This window comes from Seriola lalandi, unplaced genomic scaffold, assembly GCF_002814215.2.
Source record: "Seriola lalandi dorsalis isolate HSWRI2012SDOR001 ecotype SW California unplaced genomic scaffold, Sedor1 jcf7180002054616, whole genome shotgun sequence".
Taxonomy (NCBI): Eukaryota; Metazoa; Chordata; class Actinopteri; order Carangiformes; family Carangidae; genus Seriola; species Seriola lalandi.
In genome coordinates, this window is record NW_019525169.1 from 247,251 (window position 1) to 262,360 (window position 15,110).

Genomic DNA, 15,110 nt, shown 5'->3' on the forward strand with positions numbered 1-15,110 from the left:
GGGAGGGGGGGCGGGGCCGCAGGGACGCTCAGCACTGCTCGGACTCGATGAAGCCCTCCTTCTCCTGGCCCACCGGCTCCACCTCCGCGTAAGCTGGGTGACCTGACCCCCGGCGGAACTTCATGGCTGGCCACCTGCTCGGGCGTCTCTGCAGAGGGTGGGTGGGAGAGGACATGTGTGGGGACAGAGTTTAGGATAAAGGTCAGAGGTCACAGTGTCATCAAGGTTAAAGGAGAGGGCTGAGGGTCATCTCTGTTTGCCTTAATTAACTACTGAGCCAAAACTCTGCTGAGATGAAGTGTGTTCAGCAGGATGAGTCTGGTGATATTCTGACGTATGTGAGATGTGAGTTATCCCTGCCCATGCTGACCTGAGGCCCTAAGAGGTAAAACTACACTGTGTTTAATAAAAATAAAAAAAGGGGGGATAAAGTCATTGTAAAGTCTGAAAAATAAGTTTAATTTTGTGAAACAGAATTTATTTATTAAGGAAATCATCTTGTGACCTTATTTTCATTTTGCGACCCTTTTGTGTCGGGAACCTGCTGCATAGAGCACAGAATTAGCTTTAATCCACAGTTTAAAATAGTCCCTACAGTGCCCTTATGTTTTAGGAATTTATCTAGCTTGTTTTAAAAATGAGCATAAATAATTGTGGCTTGTTTTCAGAGATTTATGTCTCCATCAGGACTGAGAGTCTGAGAGCCACAGACATAAACTATAAAACTTTACAAGAGTTACTGATGAACGCTCTGGCTTTTGTCTTTTGTACTGTACGCGAAGACGGAGCTTCACTTTAGCGAGCAAAATTCAGATCAGGGAATCTGTGTGACTGATGACGACCCTGCAACGCTGACGACGAGAACGACTTAAAACATAAGGAGCTGTCGTTTGTTTTTAAAAAATGTTTGAACACAACTCACTGTGCAACACTTTAAACAGCGTCTACTCATCCTCGGGGAATTCACATTAATTCACATTAAGAACGACCATGTGCACCAAGTTTCATCATCCCCCCTCTGAAAATCATGATCCATATTTATGAGTCAGGAGACAACTCTGTGCAGATGGTCTGTTTTTTATAAGATACTTTGGAGCAGATTTCTTTTCATACTATTCCACTGGAATGTCTGAAGGTCTGAGAAAAATCTGCCATCTCACAAATAAACTGAGTTTGTACACATTCCTAACTTAATAACCATATTCTGGCAAATGAGAACTGTCTGCATTTTTAAGAAATGAGCCTTGTCTTATGAATGTTGGGTGGTCAGACTAAACACTGGATATCTTCTCCCCGGCATCAGCATCACATAGAGGATCTATCTTTGTTTATTGAAGCGCAAGCAAACTTTCTATCATCAGCCTATGGATCCTTAAATTGTTTAAATCTTGTATAGTTTCTACATCATCTTGTTCACATCACATGATCATCCTCAGCAGATGAAGTTGCCCAGTTGTCACACTTTCATTCTGTCTGAGCACTGAGAGGACATCTCATCCGCTTAAGCTGAAATCGAAAATTCATTTTTGACCTTGCAGAGAGCGACAAGGTGATAAGATCAACAATGAGTTTGCGATCTCAAACTCTCCAGAACAGCTACTAAAGAGACACAGGTCAAAACTCATGTGAGATCATGTCCCTACACACCTCGATGAGGAAGAGGCTGGCGGCAGAGGTGGGGTGGTGGTAGATGTAGACGGTGACCAGCACGCCGGCAACCATGATGAGCATCACCAGCAGGATACCGAGGATCAGACCAGTGTGTAGAGGGTGTGTACCTGGCATCCTGCCCACAGTGCTGTCTGCTGGCGTCACGGAAAAAGAAAAACACATGGGAAATTACCTTTTACAGCCTTTTATACACAGATACAGATAGTGTCAGAGTGTTAGAGCACTGCTGGGGTTAGGGGTTTGCTTTGCATGCTTAAAATGCTGGGATTTTTTTTTTTAAAACTACAGTTTCAGTGTTGACCAAGAGGGGGCACTCATCATTCATCAATACCCTGCTGTCTTACATGTACCAATATTCCTTAAAATGGACATGCTTGTTGTCAAAGTTTTGCTAAATGTCACTACTTTGAAAGAAAAGATATTTGATCTGAAAACATAAACAATGACATTTCTACTGCAAATCCTGGCACATAGCACGCCGTGTATGTTTGAGTGGATTTAACAGGGTGGCAGTGTCTTAGACAAAGTGATTAAGGAGACATTTCCCCTCAGTTTCAAAGGGAAATTCAAGGTTCAGGTTAAAGCGGAGTATCTGTGGCACGATTGTTCTTTCTGTTTAGGTATTCATGAGCAGTTCTCCTCTCGAGTAGGAGGTAATCCCACGCCAAGGTTAGCAGTGTATGGTTGTGATAGACGCAGGCCTATAGATGCTGATACTGAGTCCCATTGTAGCCTCCAGTTATGGCACCGCAAACTGAAGAGGGAGTATATAGCAACTACATAATAAGCCCGTCCTTCAATTGAGCCTTGGAACACTCGTCTTTAAAGCACTTTCTCAGATTCATATTGGAGCCTCAGATTCGACCCAGCAGGTGTTTTGTGAGTTCTTTTGAAGATGATAATAGTGTCTTGTAACCTACTGCCAATCTTTGTTTTTTGATCTAACCCAGACACACACACACACACACACACACACACAAAACAAGGGAAAACACAGAATAAGAGAAGACGACGTAAACACACAGATTAAGAGTGTCGGCTCGTCCCAGCGCAGACACACCGATCATAGCAGGACAGAACTAATGAAGTGATTATGAAACAAACAGCATGGATTCGGCCTTCATAGCTTATCTCGCACAGATTTATAGCAGGTTCAGCGCGGATCTATTCACCGGGCTGCAGATTCTGTGCCCCCCTCTCGGCAACCTCTCCCCTAGCCTCCTCCCTGCCTTTAATTAGCAGCTATAGCCACCGCCGAGCTTGTCAGCCAACCAGTCTCTCCCCTGGCTCCCTGCCTCATTGATTTCCAGCACAGAGAATAACCGGGTGGTAATCAAACCTGTCCAGTGTGTGTGGGCAGTCACTGTGAATGTGTGGTGCTGTAAGTCAGCGGAGCCTCAACATGCACTTCCAGAGCAGGAAATCTGAAAAAGCTTCAATACATGGATGATTTGCTGTGCTGAAGCGTCACTTCTACACTAAACAAAATAAATGATTGCTTCCAATGTGCTTAATCCAACTGAGTAGTTTCCATAATGCCATTTTGTTTTAAATAAAGCATTTTCACAACAGCTCTCAGGGTGTAGTTTTAAACATAGCAACTCAGGAGCCCTACTTTTCAGAGAAAAACAACTTGGCAGAGAAAATGACATGATGACATTTTTAGCTATTGTGCGTAATCCTCAACATCACAGTCTGAGGAGGGCTTGGTTTTTGTTTTTTTTTCTCAGAAAGACATTTTTCCTGTGTTTATCTGTCAGTGCTACAGAGTCTTACAGCCGTCTCTTGGTCAGCTGGAAGCACAAAGGATGCGACAGCCTGTTAGTCTGCCGTGTTAGTAGGTTAGAAGGGGGCATGAAACTCAGCGGAGATGTAGACACAATGAGAAATCAACAGCCCAGCAGCTAAATAACCAGCAGCAGGCAAGTGGGTCTCTCTAGAGCTCTGGAGGAGCCCGGCCCTCTGAGACTGACGGTTTCATCTGGACTCTTCTGACTGGTACATTTAATCCAATCAGACAGCAGAGACAAAGGCTTCAAAATATCATTTATACTGGGGCAAAGTGGGTTGCTGACAGTCAGCACATCTAAGAACACGTCTTCAGCAAATTGCCCTGAATTCATTCTCCATTAGCTTTGTCCTTATGACTGCTCAAACCTAAAGAGAGTGGGTAAACACTAATGGACAGCAGAGCTCTTAGACAGCAGTAAAAAGCATTAGAGCTATTGGGTGAGGGCGAATGAAACGAGAGGAAATCCAGCCAACCTTTTCTTTTTCAGCTCCACTTTCGTGCCACGGCGGTAACACAGGAGCACAACCGTTCTCTCACTTGGCTAATGGGGTTCCAGGAAACTAACAATACGAACTAAGCGGACCGAAAATTCAGCCTCTTTGTGAATAGCTGCTGAAGAGTGGCGGTGTTGAACAGACACTCCTGAGGAACTGTCTGACAGGAGAGTTAAAGACGCTGAAGAGTGACACATCCGGGATCATCCAGAGGTGGATTGGCATAAAAGCAGACACATTTTAAAATCTCTGATCATAATCTGATTACTTCGACGTGCACAAATACCCAGTAGTTATAAAATGTGATTAAAAGCAATTTGTCATGACTTTGACTCGCTTTGTTTTCTTTTCTCAGTATGATAATCCCAGTGCCTTCCTTGCAATTACGTTTCACGTTGAATGACATTATTGCCGGATCTGAGGTGAAAAATGGTCAGATACATGAATAAAATGCAGAGAGATGTCATCACAGTGTGAGGCACTGCTGCGACAGCGCCCCAGTGATTGGATACATGCAGGGTTTGTGTAATGAAAGTGTGATAGAAGCTGCGGATTTCCAATTCCTCTCAAGCAGGAAATTAAACATTTGAGAGGCTATCTCTGAACACTGATAGAGCTGGAAATCATTTCAGAGTTGGGATGTTTTGCACATATTAGAAACTAAAACATTGTGTTGCTTAGCACAGCTGAAAACACTGCATTTTGGTGGTTAGGCTATACAATCACTGTGAAATTAATGTTGAGGCTCTGACTGTAATTGCTGTAAACTAGCTAAGCCACAGTGTAAGTGCAAGAGGAGTATTGTGCTGTGGCCAGGATGAATATTGGATGTAACTTTTTCACTCATTTACAGATTTGCACCTCCAAAAGTGTTACAGCCACATCGTGCTAGAAAAGCATTAAATCCATCCAGGCAGCACAAAATATACAGAAAAAACTGTTATAGTGGCCAGTGGCTGTCACTATTCTTAAAAATGGTCTTTGATCCAATTTAAACTTTTAGTGCTCACTTTTAAAGCACTGCATGCCCGGGCTCCACAGTATATTACAGACCTTGTGCACCTCCCCTCGAACTCTATCCAGGGTTTTCTAGGTGAACCTCGGACTTGTCTCAAGGTGATTGTGCCTTCCAGTCGGCAGCTCCTAAGCTCTGGAATAGCTTCTCATTAAACCTGTGGTCTTAGGAGTCTATGGACTATTTTACAAAGCAAACACAAAAACATAGCTAAGCTATAATATATACAATTTTATAAATATGTAGTTATTTAGCTGAACATTCAGAAGAGTTTAAAAGGCCACTGTATCTCTTATGTTTTACAGCTACTGTCTTTTCTACTTCTGTCTTACATATATCAATGTCTCACTGAAGAAAAGTTGCATCTATGGCTCTCCTTTATGTTGCCTTTGTGACTCTATGTAAACATTTTAAAATAAAGCTTAACTTACAGCAACTTTAATGCAAATTTGGGCACATAGCCTCTACTCTCCCTGCCTTTCCTCACACAGGTCCAGATACTATAATTGATCGCTGCAACCCACAGAGGACAGTTAATCATCACAGTCGGCTGCTGGATAAAGTTTATCAGCTGATGGAGCCACATGTCCTCTGAAAAGATCAAAAAGCAATCAGGGACCAATACCTTAGTGGTGAAACCAAAAGAGGATGCAGACACACAAACACACGCAGCCATGACAGCAAGAGGGAGTAAAAGGCACAGTTCAGCGGCAGTAATGGAAACAAAAGTTATTTGCCACAGCAGTGAAAGACTGGGACCTACCCTGGTTGTCTCTGAGATGCAGAGCGATCTTTGTGTCATCTGTGTGGAGACAAAGAAAGAAAAAACATGAGCATCAGACATAATCAATATTTCTCTTTGTAGTTTATTTTTGATGCGCTGACAATATAAACAACCCCCCCAAAGGTCCCCAGATGAAATTAGGCTTCTTTCATTAGTGAAGCATTTCCTTTCAAGATGAAATTTACTATACTTAAGATCTGATTAAAAATTAATGTTTTGAATATAATGGTTCAGCATGCATAATTCAACACATAAAAGCAGTCTGGGGTTAACTATACATGCGAAATATGGAAATGTAGCGTGACCCACTTCTCCTCCAAGGGTAGCAGGCATTTACACACACCGTAGGATTCACATTATGTAAATTCAGCACATACACCACCAGATATATTTCACTGAATGATTTAATTCAAAAGGATTTTCTGGTGCAGTTTTCAAAAAAGTGAATGCAGCCACAGTTTGGGGTCCGAAAATGAATCATTAAATGAGATATAGTACTGTGAGCGACCGCACAAAATTTAGTCCAAGTCAATACCACACCGTAGTGAGGGTCATGAGTATGGATCAGCATCGCTGCTCAAGGAAAAGAAGCATTTAAATCTGTTTTACCAGTGTGTCTATCTGTATCTGGATTTTGGATATTTGGATTTATACTGGAAGTGAACAGAATCCATCTAGAATGCTTAATGTTGAATTGTACTTCTGCCATCCAGACCTTCAAAAACAGAAAATGTATTTATAAATAAAAAGTTATGTAACTGGAGATTATGTAAATAATGGAACCAGGCCCAGATGAATTTAAAGTTGGTCTAAAAGGTATTGAAGAGAATTGACCAGAGAATTTTTGTCTAGGATGGAGATGGGACATAGAAGACTTCATGTGTTTCCATGGAAATTAAGTGAAATTAATGACCCTATAACTGAGTAGTATGACTACTAATTTATTTATTTTTTACATTCTCAAATCCATATCTCAGTGGATTATGGATAATGTTCAGAGCAAAGTCTAGTAAAGTCTGCCAGTGTAATGCAACACCACCACAAACTACATCTTCCAAACTGGCCATAAAGTTGAATCGACACTTCTCTGAAACAGTTTTACCACAAACTGAACATTATAAACTTCATGAATATTTATTGCAGAACTGATGTATTAAACTGAATTAACTTTAGCAAACTAATAAACTGGTAACTGGGTGTATTTCCTCTGAAGCAGGCGTATGAAGTTCAGTCCAATGAGTGGAAAAGGACATCTGAAGTTTCAGTGTTGGGTCTTCCCCCCCACCCACACAGATACATAACTCTTTTCCAGTTTGCCTTTTTTTTATTTGAACTTTCTTGTCCAGCTGCAGGTTGCCAACAGTAGCGTGAACCACCCAGCCTGCACTCTAACCTGACCTTTGACCCCTGCAGCTGAGGAGACTGGGGAATGTTGGGAAACTGATCCTCTGTACATGTCAGACAGTCAGAAGAGTTTCTCCGTGTTGACTACGCAACAAATACCTCAACATGACCGCTTTGACCTCCTTGATACTAACACACACACAGATCAGAGACATTTTATTCCCCTGCTCGTCTGTTCGTCCTCTCACCACGCCCTGGTTTGATCTGGAGGACGACTCATCATGTTTTGCCTCACAGCTGGACAGTTTTCACAGCCCTCCCTGAACTCACTGCACCCATCCATCAACACAGCCGCCCGTCAAGCGCGACCAACTGCACTGGAGTGTCCATTTAAACTCAGCCCCCGCAATGGAGGTGCAATAGAGAAAAAGTTGGCTACTGCCTCAGTTAGTTATAAAAGTAAATGCCTTTCTGTGAAGATGAAATAATGGAAAGCTCAGGCCTGAATTGAAGAGGCTTTATAAAGCTCAACAATAGAGGAAGAATAACATCAACCAGATAGGAGCAGTGTGGAAGAATACTGCAGACGCTGCACTCTTGCACTTTTTAAAACTTGAGATTTAATAAGTAAGTACGCAATTTTAAAGGCACTTTTCATAAGAGTATAATTGCAAAGTGTTTCACGGAAAGACTTAAAGCAATAGGGTAAAAAGCAAGAGATTGAAGAGATGGACCGGTCGAGAACAACAGGGACACACACTGTACAAACTAAAGAAAAAAAAAAAAAAAAATCTCATCAAGAAATTGCCAGAGGAAACAAGTTAGTTTTAATATCCTTTAAAGAATGTGCACATACGGCTTTTCAAAGACTTTGAAGGAGCCTGTTCCAAAGTCAAGGGACTACAACCCAAAAGCACCGTCCCCTTCAAGTTTCTGTTTTGAATTCAGAACAGCCAAGGTCAAAGTCTTGATCTTAGAAGCCTCGACCGTGGAAGAGTTAAAAGTCCTTTAAGGGGGCTTCAACATGGATTGTTTGCAATGTGTCCTGAGCCAAAACATGAACTGATATACTTTGCTCCAACCATCACAACCACAGACTGAGCTCTCGTTCCATTCCCACACCCCTTTAAGGATTAAGTCTGGTGATATTCTGTGTTCTCTGCTGATCATACTAACGACTGTCCTTGTATCCCAAGCCTGATGTATGTTATGTTATGTTCCTTTTTGCCATAGAGCTCCATTGTTGCACAAAAATAAAGAACAACACCAGCGTATCCCTCACATCATAAACAAACAATGAAGGACATTGTAGCCTAACACTTGCACGTATTTATGCATTTTGTTAGTATGTTTTTATTGTATACTGCATGCTTCTTACTTAATTTTAAGCAAGCCAAAGACATTTTTTGATGAGAAGCATAATATCTCTGAGACTGAATATATTAAATCTGTCAGATACACTGAAGCGACACTGAAATATAGCTGCTCTGCATAGATGGGGTTTCATGTTCTTACAAGGATGCAGTAAATTCACTCATCCAAGGATAAAAGTGGATGTCTGACATGACTGGTTGCCCGGGACAACACAAACACAACCACAAGACTCAGGGAAAAGACACGGCATACAGTACAGTGTGTGCTTTTAGTATTGATTATATTAAATAATGTGTAATACGGATGTTGCCACAGTGACGTGATGTTACCTGAATCGTCTGTATTATGTTTTTGATACAACAGCATCACATCTGGAGCTGATTGACATTAATTGCCTGTTTCATTAAACAAAGTGCTCAAAAGCCATAAAAAGGGAAATGAGCTGAAAATTGGCACAATAAATTCAGCCAGCTCATAACTTTCACTTCTCTAGAGACAGAAAAAAAATAGAAAAATAGAAGTAAACAAACTATGGAGGACACCTTGGCATTTTCCTATCATCAGCAAAAGAATGATGTCTGCTCCTTTTCAAAGGGGGTTTGCATGAGATAAATCTGAGATTATGTTGCAGCGTGGTTTGGGTTAGTCACCTGCTGGGGTGCAGTTAATCATGTGCTCAATACTTGACACCGCAATATCAAAAGAGCATGACTTGTCTGACCTTTGCTGTGTTATACTGTAAGGAAGAGAAACCGAACACTTTCCACATAATTAGGAAGAAGAAGGGGAAGCACATGATGATTGACGTATGAAATATTTTACCTTTAGGTGCATATCTAAGAATATTCAATGTTTCCTTCTCATGCAAGATTTGTAATCAGATTTGGGGAATCTGTGGGTTTTAATTTCTGGAGTTAGCATTATTTAATATTTTTGTTGTTGTCAGCAAACCAACATGGCATTATGCCTATTGTGTTTTGCAAGGTTAACGTTTTATTATAAGTTTGCTGTATTGAATGTCGTCAAGTCTGTCCTGTACTTTGAGCTCACCAAGGAAAGCGCCCTACAACATTTATTGTCATGATAATTAAGCTAACAATATCTCTCAATACAGTCCAAAGCCCAGTGGTTCCTAGTGTAGATGCAAATATTCAAACACACGTCACAAATACAGAGTTTTATGTTTAAAAAGAAAAGCTAATACATTCCTAGAAGCACTGCAGCTTTTCTAAAACATTACTCAAACAGGAGCCATCATTGGCTTGGTTGGAACTATTTTCAGCTGCGGATTAACTCGAATATGTTGCTCAACTGAGTATTTACAGCAACAGGACAGTGTAACCTATGTACGACTGACTCAAAATAAACTACAGTGCCCATGTTTATCATGTACAAGGAACAGTTGTGTATCTTTTAATCTGTGACTTGGTGGAAGTGACTTTTTCTATGTCCAGTTTACTGCTAAACAAACTAGTTCATATACTAACTGTCTGAGGCTAATGTGTTGCTAATACAACATTTTTAACAACTTAAAATACTGTTGGGTTAACTAGTATGTATTTTACTTTTGCTGTGGTATGTTGCACTTCATGTACCCACTCTCCTTTCTCCAAAAAGACACTGTCATGGGACCCGACTTGAAAAGAAACCTCAAATGTAAAATAAGACCTTGAAAGAGAGACAGAGTCAGGTAATCACAATGAGCAGCTTTCAGAAAGCATCGGTATCTGGATCAGATCGAGCCAATTTCACTAAACTCTGAAATTATTGTACTTTCCACTTACTGAGACAAAAGCCAGCACTCTGTCTGATTTGCTATTAAATATTTAGCTCTCAAAAATGAAAATTGGCCTTCTGATCCAACTATTGAATGCAATGCCACATAGTTAACCTAAAAACTGGTCAAGGAGAATAACAGTACAACGAGAATACTTTTAAAATGTCAACAGATCCATCATCAGAAAAGTACGTCTTTAGGAATATAACTTTTCTGAAAACAAAGATTGATGGCGAGCCAGCACAGCTGAATGACATGATCACAGGCTTGTGTGGGTGCATCTATTTTGGACTGGAGAGATTTGTCCTAATTCAATCTGTATTGTTTAAAAGTTGGTACAACCACAGCTGCTGTGCCTTGCTCCGCTGCCTGCCATCTGGAATGAATTTTTTTTATCTTAAGTGGAGAGCAAGACAGACGCATTCTCCAAAAGAGAGAAGTGTCTTGTGCGTGTTGTATAAGAGGAAACGCGTCAATACCAATAAAGAACAGTTCCAGCAAATGCACTTCATTTAACATCCTGCCAGTACAGAACATCCATCACCAGCCGAGAGAAAGCTCTGGGTCCTGTCACAATCTGCACCGTGGCCTTGTTCGAGCTCTGTTTTCTACTTTACCTTCAGTGGGGACACTGGTGGGAGGGTGGGAGGTGGAGGGCATGTCCCTGCCCGCAGTGGCCTCTTTGCTCCTGGATGTTGTTTTGGCAACAACGGTGGTGGTGAAGGGGTAGAGGTACGTTGTGTCAATGATGTCACACATCTTGTCCTTGGTCTGAAAGATGACAAATGTTGTCATGGCTGTGTGCACTGTCTCAAAAACAAAAACTAATGTGTGAGAGAGGATGTAAGAGTGTTCCTCTATTACACTACTGCAAAAAGCATTCATCATCCAGGAAGCTCCAAACACGCACGCACGCACGCACACACACACACGGCTGGTCATCACATGTGTTTATCTTAACGCTCACTTCATCTGGGCAGCTGTTATCCACCCAATCCTGCCGATGGCGGTCAAAGCCACTGGAACATCTGGGGGCAGATGGGAACAACTGTCAGTCAAAAGCCGAATCTGGAGCTGATGTTTGGTCATAAACTAGAGTCTCGGACAAATAATTCTGACCCCATGAAAAGTTTAAGGGTCACCAAAGTTCATTACAATTCATCCTTCCAGGGGAACATTGATGTCAAATGGGAAATTTCACAGCAATCCCTCCATCCATATGTTGTTTAGTGATGTCACTATCACAAATGTCAGCCTCATGGTATCACTGATCCTCTGGGAACATGAATGCGTGCACCAGAACCGTCCATGCAATAGTTGTTGCTACAGCTGCAATAAATTATTTTAATTGTTGATTCAACTATATGTCAAGTATATTTTTCTATCAAATATTTGGTCTATAAAGCCACAGAAAAGGCCTGTCACCATTTCTCAGAGCCCAAGGTGACATTTCCAACCCTCTTGTTTTGTCTGACCAACAGTTTAAAACCTGAATATATCTCATTTACAATCAGATAGGAAAACACAGCACATCCTCACACTGGAAAAGATGGGACCAGTGAATTTTTTTGGCATTTTGCTTGACAATTATTATTATCAAGCAAAATCGCTGCAAGGTAATTTTCTGTCAAACAGTTGTAGCTGTAGTTGTTGAGATATTTCAATCAAACTGGTGAGCCAGCAAAACGAATGGGCATTTTCATCCCAATATTCACACCATTAACACAGCTAACAAAGAATGGTCCCAACTGAAGGGACTGTTAGTCTGTGATATGGGCCAAGCTCTAAAAATGTCAGATCATCACACATTGCCCATGATACAACCGAGAGTATCTTTTTGCGAGACCATCCTTGCCTGGTAAACCTCCAAGTCTCCACACACAAAATTTTAAATGCAGGGTTACTTTTCAAAAAGTTTCTTTTTGGGCGAAGGGTTTTATTCAACAGTGGTCAGCTGAGAGGTGAAACAAAGGGGAAAGAGAGAGAGAGAGCGGGAATGACATGCAACAAAAGTCCCTCACTGTAATCAAAACCAGGATGCTGCTATCACAGTATCTGGTGTGCATTATAAGCACTAGGTAATTAGGATGACCCTAATACAGGCTTTCTGTTAAAAAATCTGAAGTCACAAGCTGAAGCTGTGATTTTCTAAAACTTTAGGAAGTTCCTCCAGAGCCACAGAGCCACATCATACAACTGTTTTCACAAGCTTAGTGGTACTTCTCATGACAAGTAAACTGATCCCGATGTGTTAAAAATTTGTCAAGTGCCCCTTTAACAAATGTGAAGTGTAATTTCATCCAAACATCTGCTCCTCCCACTCCCCGCCTGCCTCTGAGGAGTGTAAGGAGGGAGCGGCTGTGCGCAGTATGAAGATGTAGGATATGTGTGTGGGAAGTTCAGTGGGTCATGGGGCCTTTGGATAAAGGGTGCTGTTGAGTCGACTGTGTATCGTGGCCAGAGACTTCTAATAACCTCAAAAGGCAGACAGTAATCGAGGCGGCAGCACCTAATCCTCCATGATGTAAACGGATCAAAATTAAAACTAGCCCACTGGTGAACTCACCATTGTTCTGTATGTCTAGGCCCTTTGCCACAAACAGTATCCTGTCTGGAAGGACAAGTTAGTATGCAAAGCAGGAAACCCACTCACACTCTGTTCTGTCGAATAAAGTGAATTTTAAAAGCTTTGGCAGTCTATAAATCATTCCTCGCTGCGAGAGGGAGATGTATAGGATAATGCACACACATAAAAACAAGCTATGACTGACTCACAATGTGCTCTGTGCTGCAAGGACAATGAGTCCAGAAGAGTTTTAGCCATCTCCAGTAGGCCTCATTTCTCTGGAGAACATATTGTTATGGTAATGACTTTATGTGAAGGAGTCCATTTTCATCTTTCTACCTCTCTAATCATCCCATTCCTTTTATTCCCCCCCCCCCCCGAAAAATCCAGCCTCATCTGTTCAATCAGGCGAGACAGATTCCTCTGCTTAATCCTCCACTTTTCCCCGACTGCTCTCCCCCCAAGAGGGAGGTGAGGGAAGCAGAATGAGACGCAATATTACGGATAGGTTCTGGTCTAACCTGTCCCTGTTGGGAGCTTGTGTTTTGTTTTCCTCTCAATGGCATCCATCTCAGCGATTTGCTATAATGCAGTGAGCCACAGTGCTTTTAATTAGAAATGGGTTGAGGGGCTTCATTTGAATATAAATGAACCCATGAGGGAGAATATTTCTCTTCGGGTTTCCCACGTGCACAGCAGGATGGATGGAGTGCATTACTGGGTTTCAGTCCCACTTCATGAGACGCCACCAAGACAAATAAGCAGTTCTTTGCATTGTTTGCAGTGGCGAAAAGTAACCTCCTATCCTTAGTATCGTATTGTACCTTAAGTTATAATCCCCAATTTTTATCTTCATACTATCTATTGATTTTCATTCTGCACAACTCTCCATATTAATTCACTGCTGATGCAAAATCATCAACCCTCCTGCTGCAGCTTCGCACTAAAAAGAATTCAGTTGGCAAAACACTGAGTGGCTTTTATTGTGAAGCTGTCATGAAACAAGACAACGGTCATTTCTGACTTTTTTTTTTTTTTTTTTTTGTCAGCATGTAATTTTTTCAAGCCAGTAATGGGATGAGATGGAGCAGCCATCGTGAGCTGTTGGATGAAGGATTTTGAGGTGGACGGAGGCTGCACACCTCCGACTCCTCAGCAAGATAACCAGCTGCTGTGCGCTCAAACTACTCACGTCATGTGTGGCATGAAATCAGATCGCAGTTGTAATTACTTTTGACTGACGGCGGCACCGTAAACAGATGCACCAGTTGCTCTTCTGTTTTTCTGACAAAGCAGCTGCTCAGGTAGCACTTCCTGTTGTAATAAACTGCACCTGCTGCTGCTAAATCAACTAAATCAACCAAATCTCCTTTTCATCACGTTATTTCAGTCTGAAATGGAGTCATGCAAGATTTACTTTCTTATTCTAATAAATCTGGTGCAGTAAGAAATATTGCTACTTGTTTTCAAAGTAAACCAACTTGTTTCAAAATGTTTCTGCCTTATACTTTCTTGTTTCAAGATAAAGACTAATTTCTAGAACATTTCTAAAACAAGTCAATTTAAATTAAAAACTGGTTGAAATTTTCTTATTTATCTTCAAAATCTGTTTTTTACGACTCATTTATAGACAGAATAAACTGCCCAGCTACAACAAATATGCTTCTTACACATTAATGCCCCAGTGATAATAATCCTAAAATTATACAACACTATGAAATGGGGCCAAACAGCATAATTTTTACTTTATGTACATTTTGCCGAGAATATTTCTGTATTTCTATTTCAATAAGACTTTGAATGCAGAACTTTTAGATGTAACAAAGTATTTTACATAGTTGTATTCCTACATTTCCATAAGTAAAGGATCTGAATACTTCTCCCACCCCTGCTAGATATGCAGATCTGTGAGCCTGTGATTACGCCATTCCTCAACATAAAGGATGCAATAACACTTTGCTGGGAGACTAAGACATATCAAAACTCAATATTCAACAGCCATTCATTTGCCATGAGATGCAATGGTGATGCTCACCAGCTGTGTATTTTAGGTAAACAAATCCCTGCTTTTCCTCCTTACACATCAGTGTTAGGCTGAACAGGCACTTATGGCGCACTGTGGGTCCACTTGGATGTCTGTCATGCTTTATTAACCCGACTCAGCGCGGGCTGCACACACCCACACACACACACACACACATCAGCCATAGCAAAGTGATTCAGTTCAGAACTTAGCATGAGAGAGGCGCTGTGCTCTCACCTTCCCAGCGCTTCACTGAGAGAAGTTCATTAG

At 41.3% G+C, this 15,110-nt stretch overlaps 1 protein-coding gene across 2 annotated transcripts in view; it reads right to left on the reverse strand.

Moving 5' to 3' along the window:
* Positions 1 to 6: 6 nt before the first annotated feature.
* plxdc2b (plexin domain containing 2b) overlaps positions 7 to 15,110 on the reverse strand; it is an 83,940-nt gene continuing 68,836 nt past the window's right edge. The window contains exons 10-14 of one of the 2 annotated variants that reach the window (XM_023420015.2): positions 11,219 to 11,279; positions 10,869 to 11,022; positions 5,736 to 5,774; positions 1,648 to 1,805; positions 7 to 148 (exon numbers count right to left, since the gene is read on the reverse strand). In XM_023420015.2, coding sequence (XP_023275783.1) covers positions 29 to 148; positions 1,648 to 1,805; positions 5,736 to 5,774; positions 10,869 to 11,022; positions 11,219 to 11,279 — 532 coding nt within the window. In that variant the 3' untranslated portion in view covers positions 7 to 28. The remainder of the gene's footprint in view (positions 149 to 1,647; positions 1,806 to 5,735; positions 5,775 to 10,868; positions 11,023 to 11,218; positions 11,280 to 15,110) is intronic. The other variant, XM_023420016.2, reaches the window with a different exon arrangement.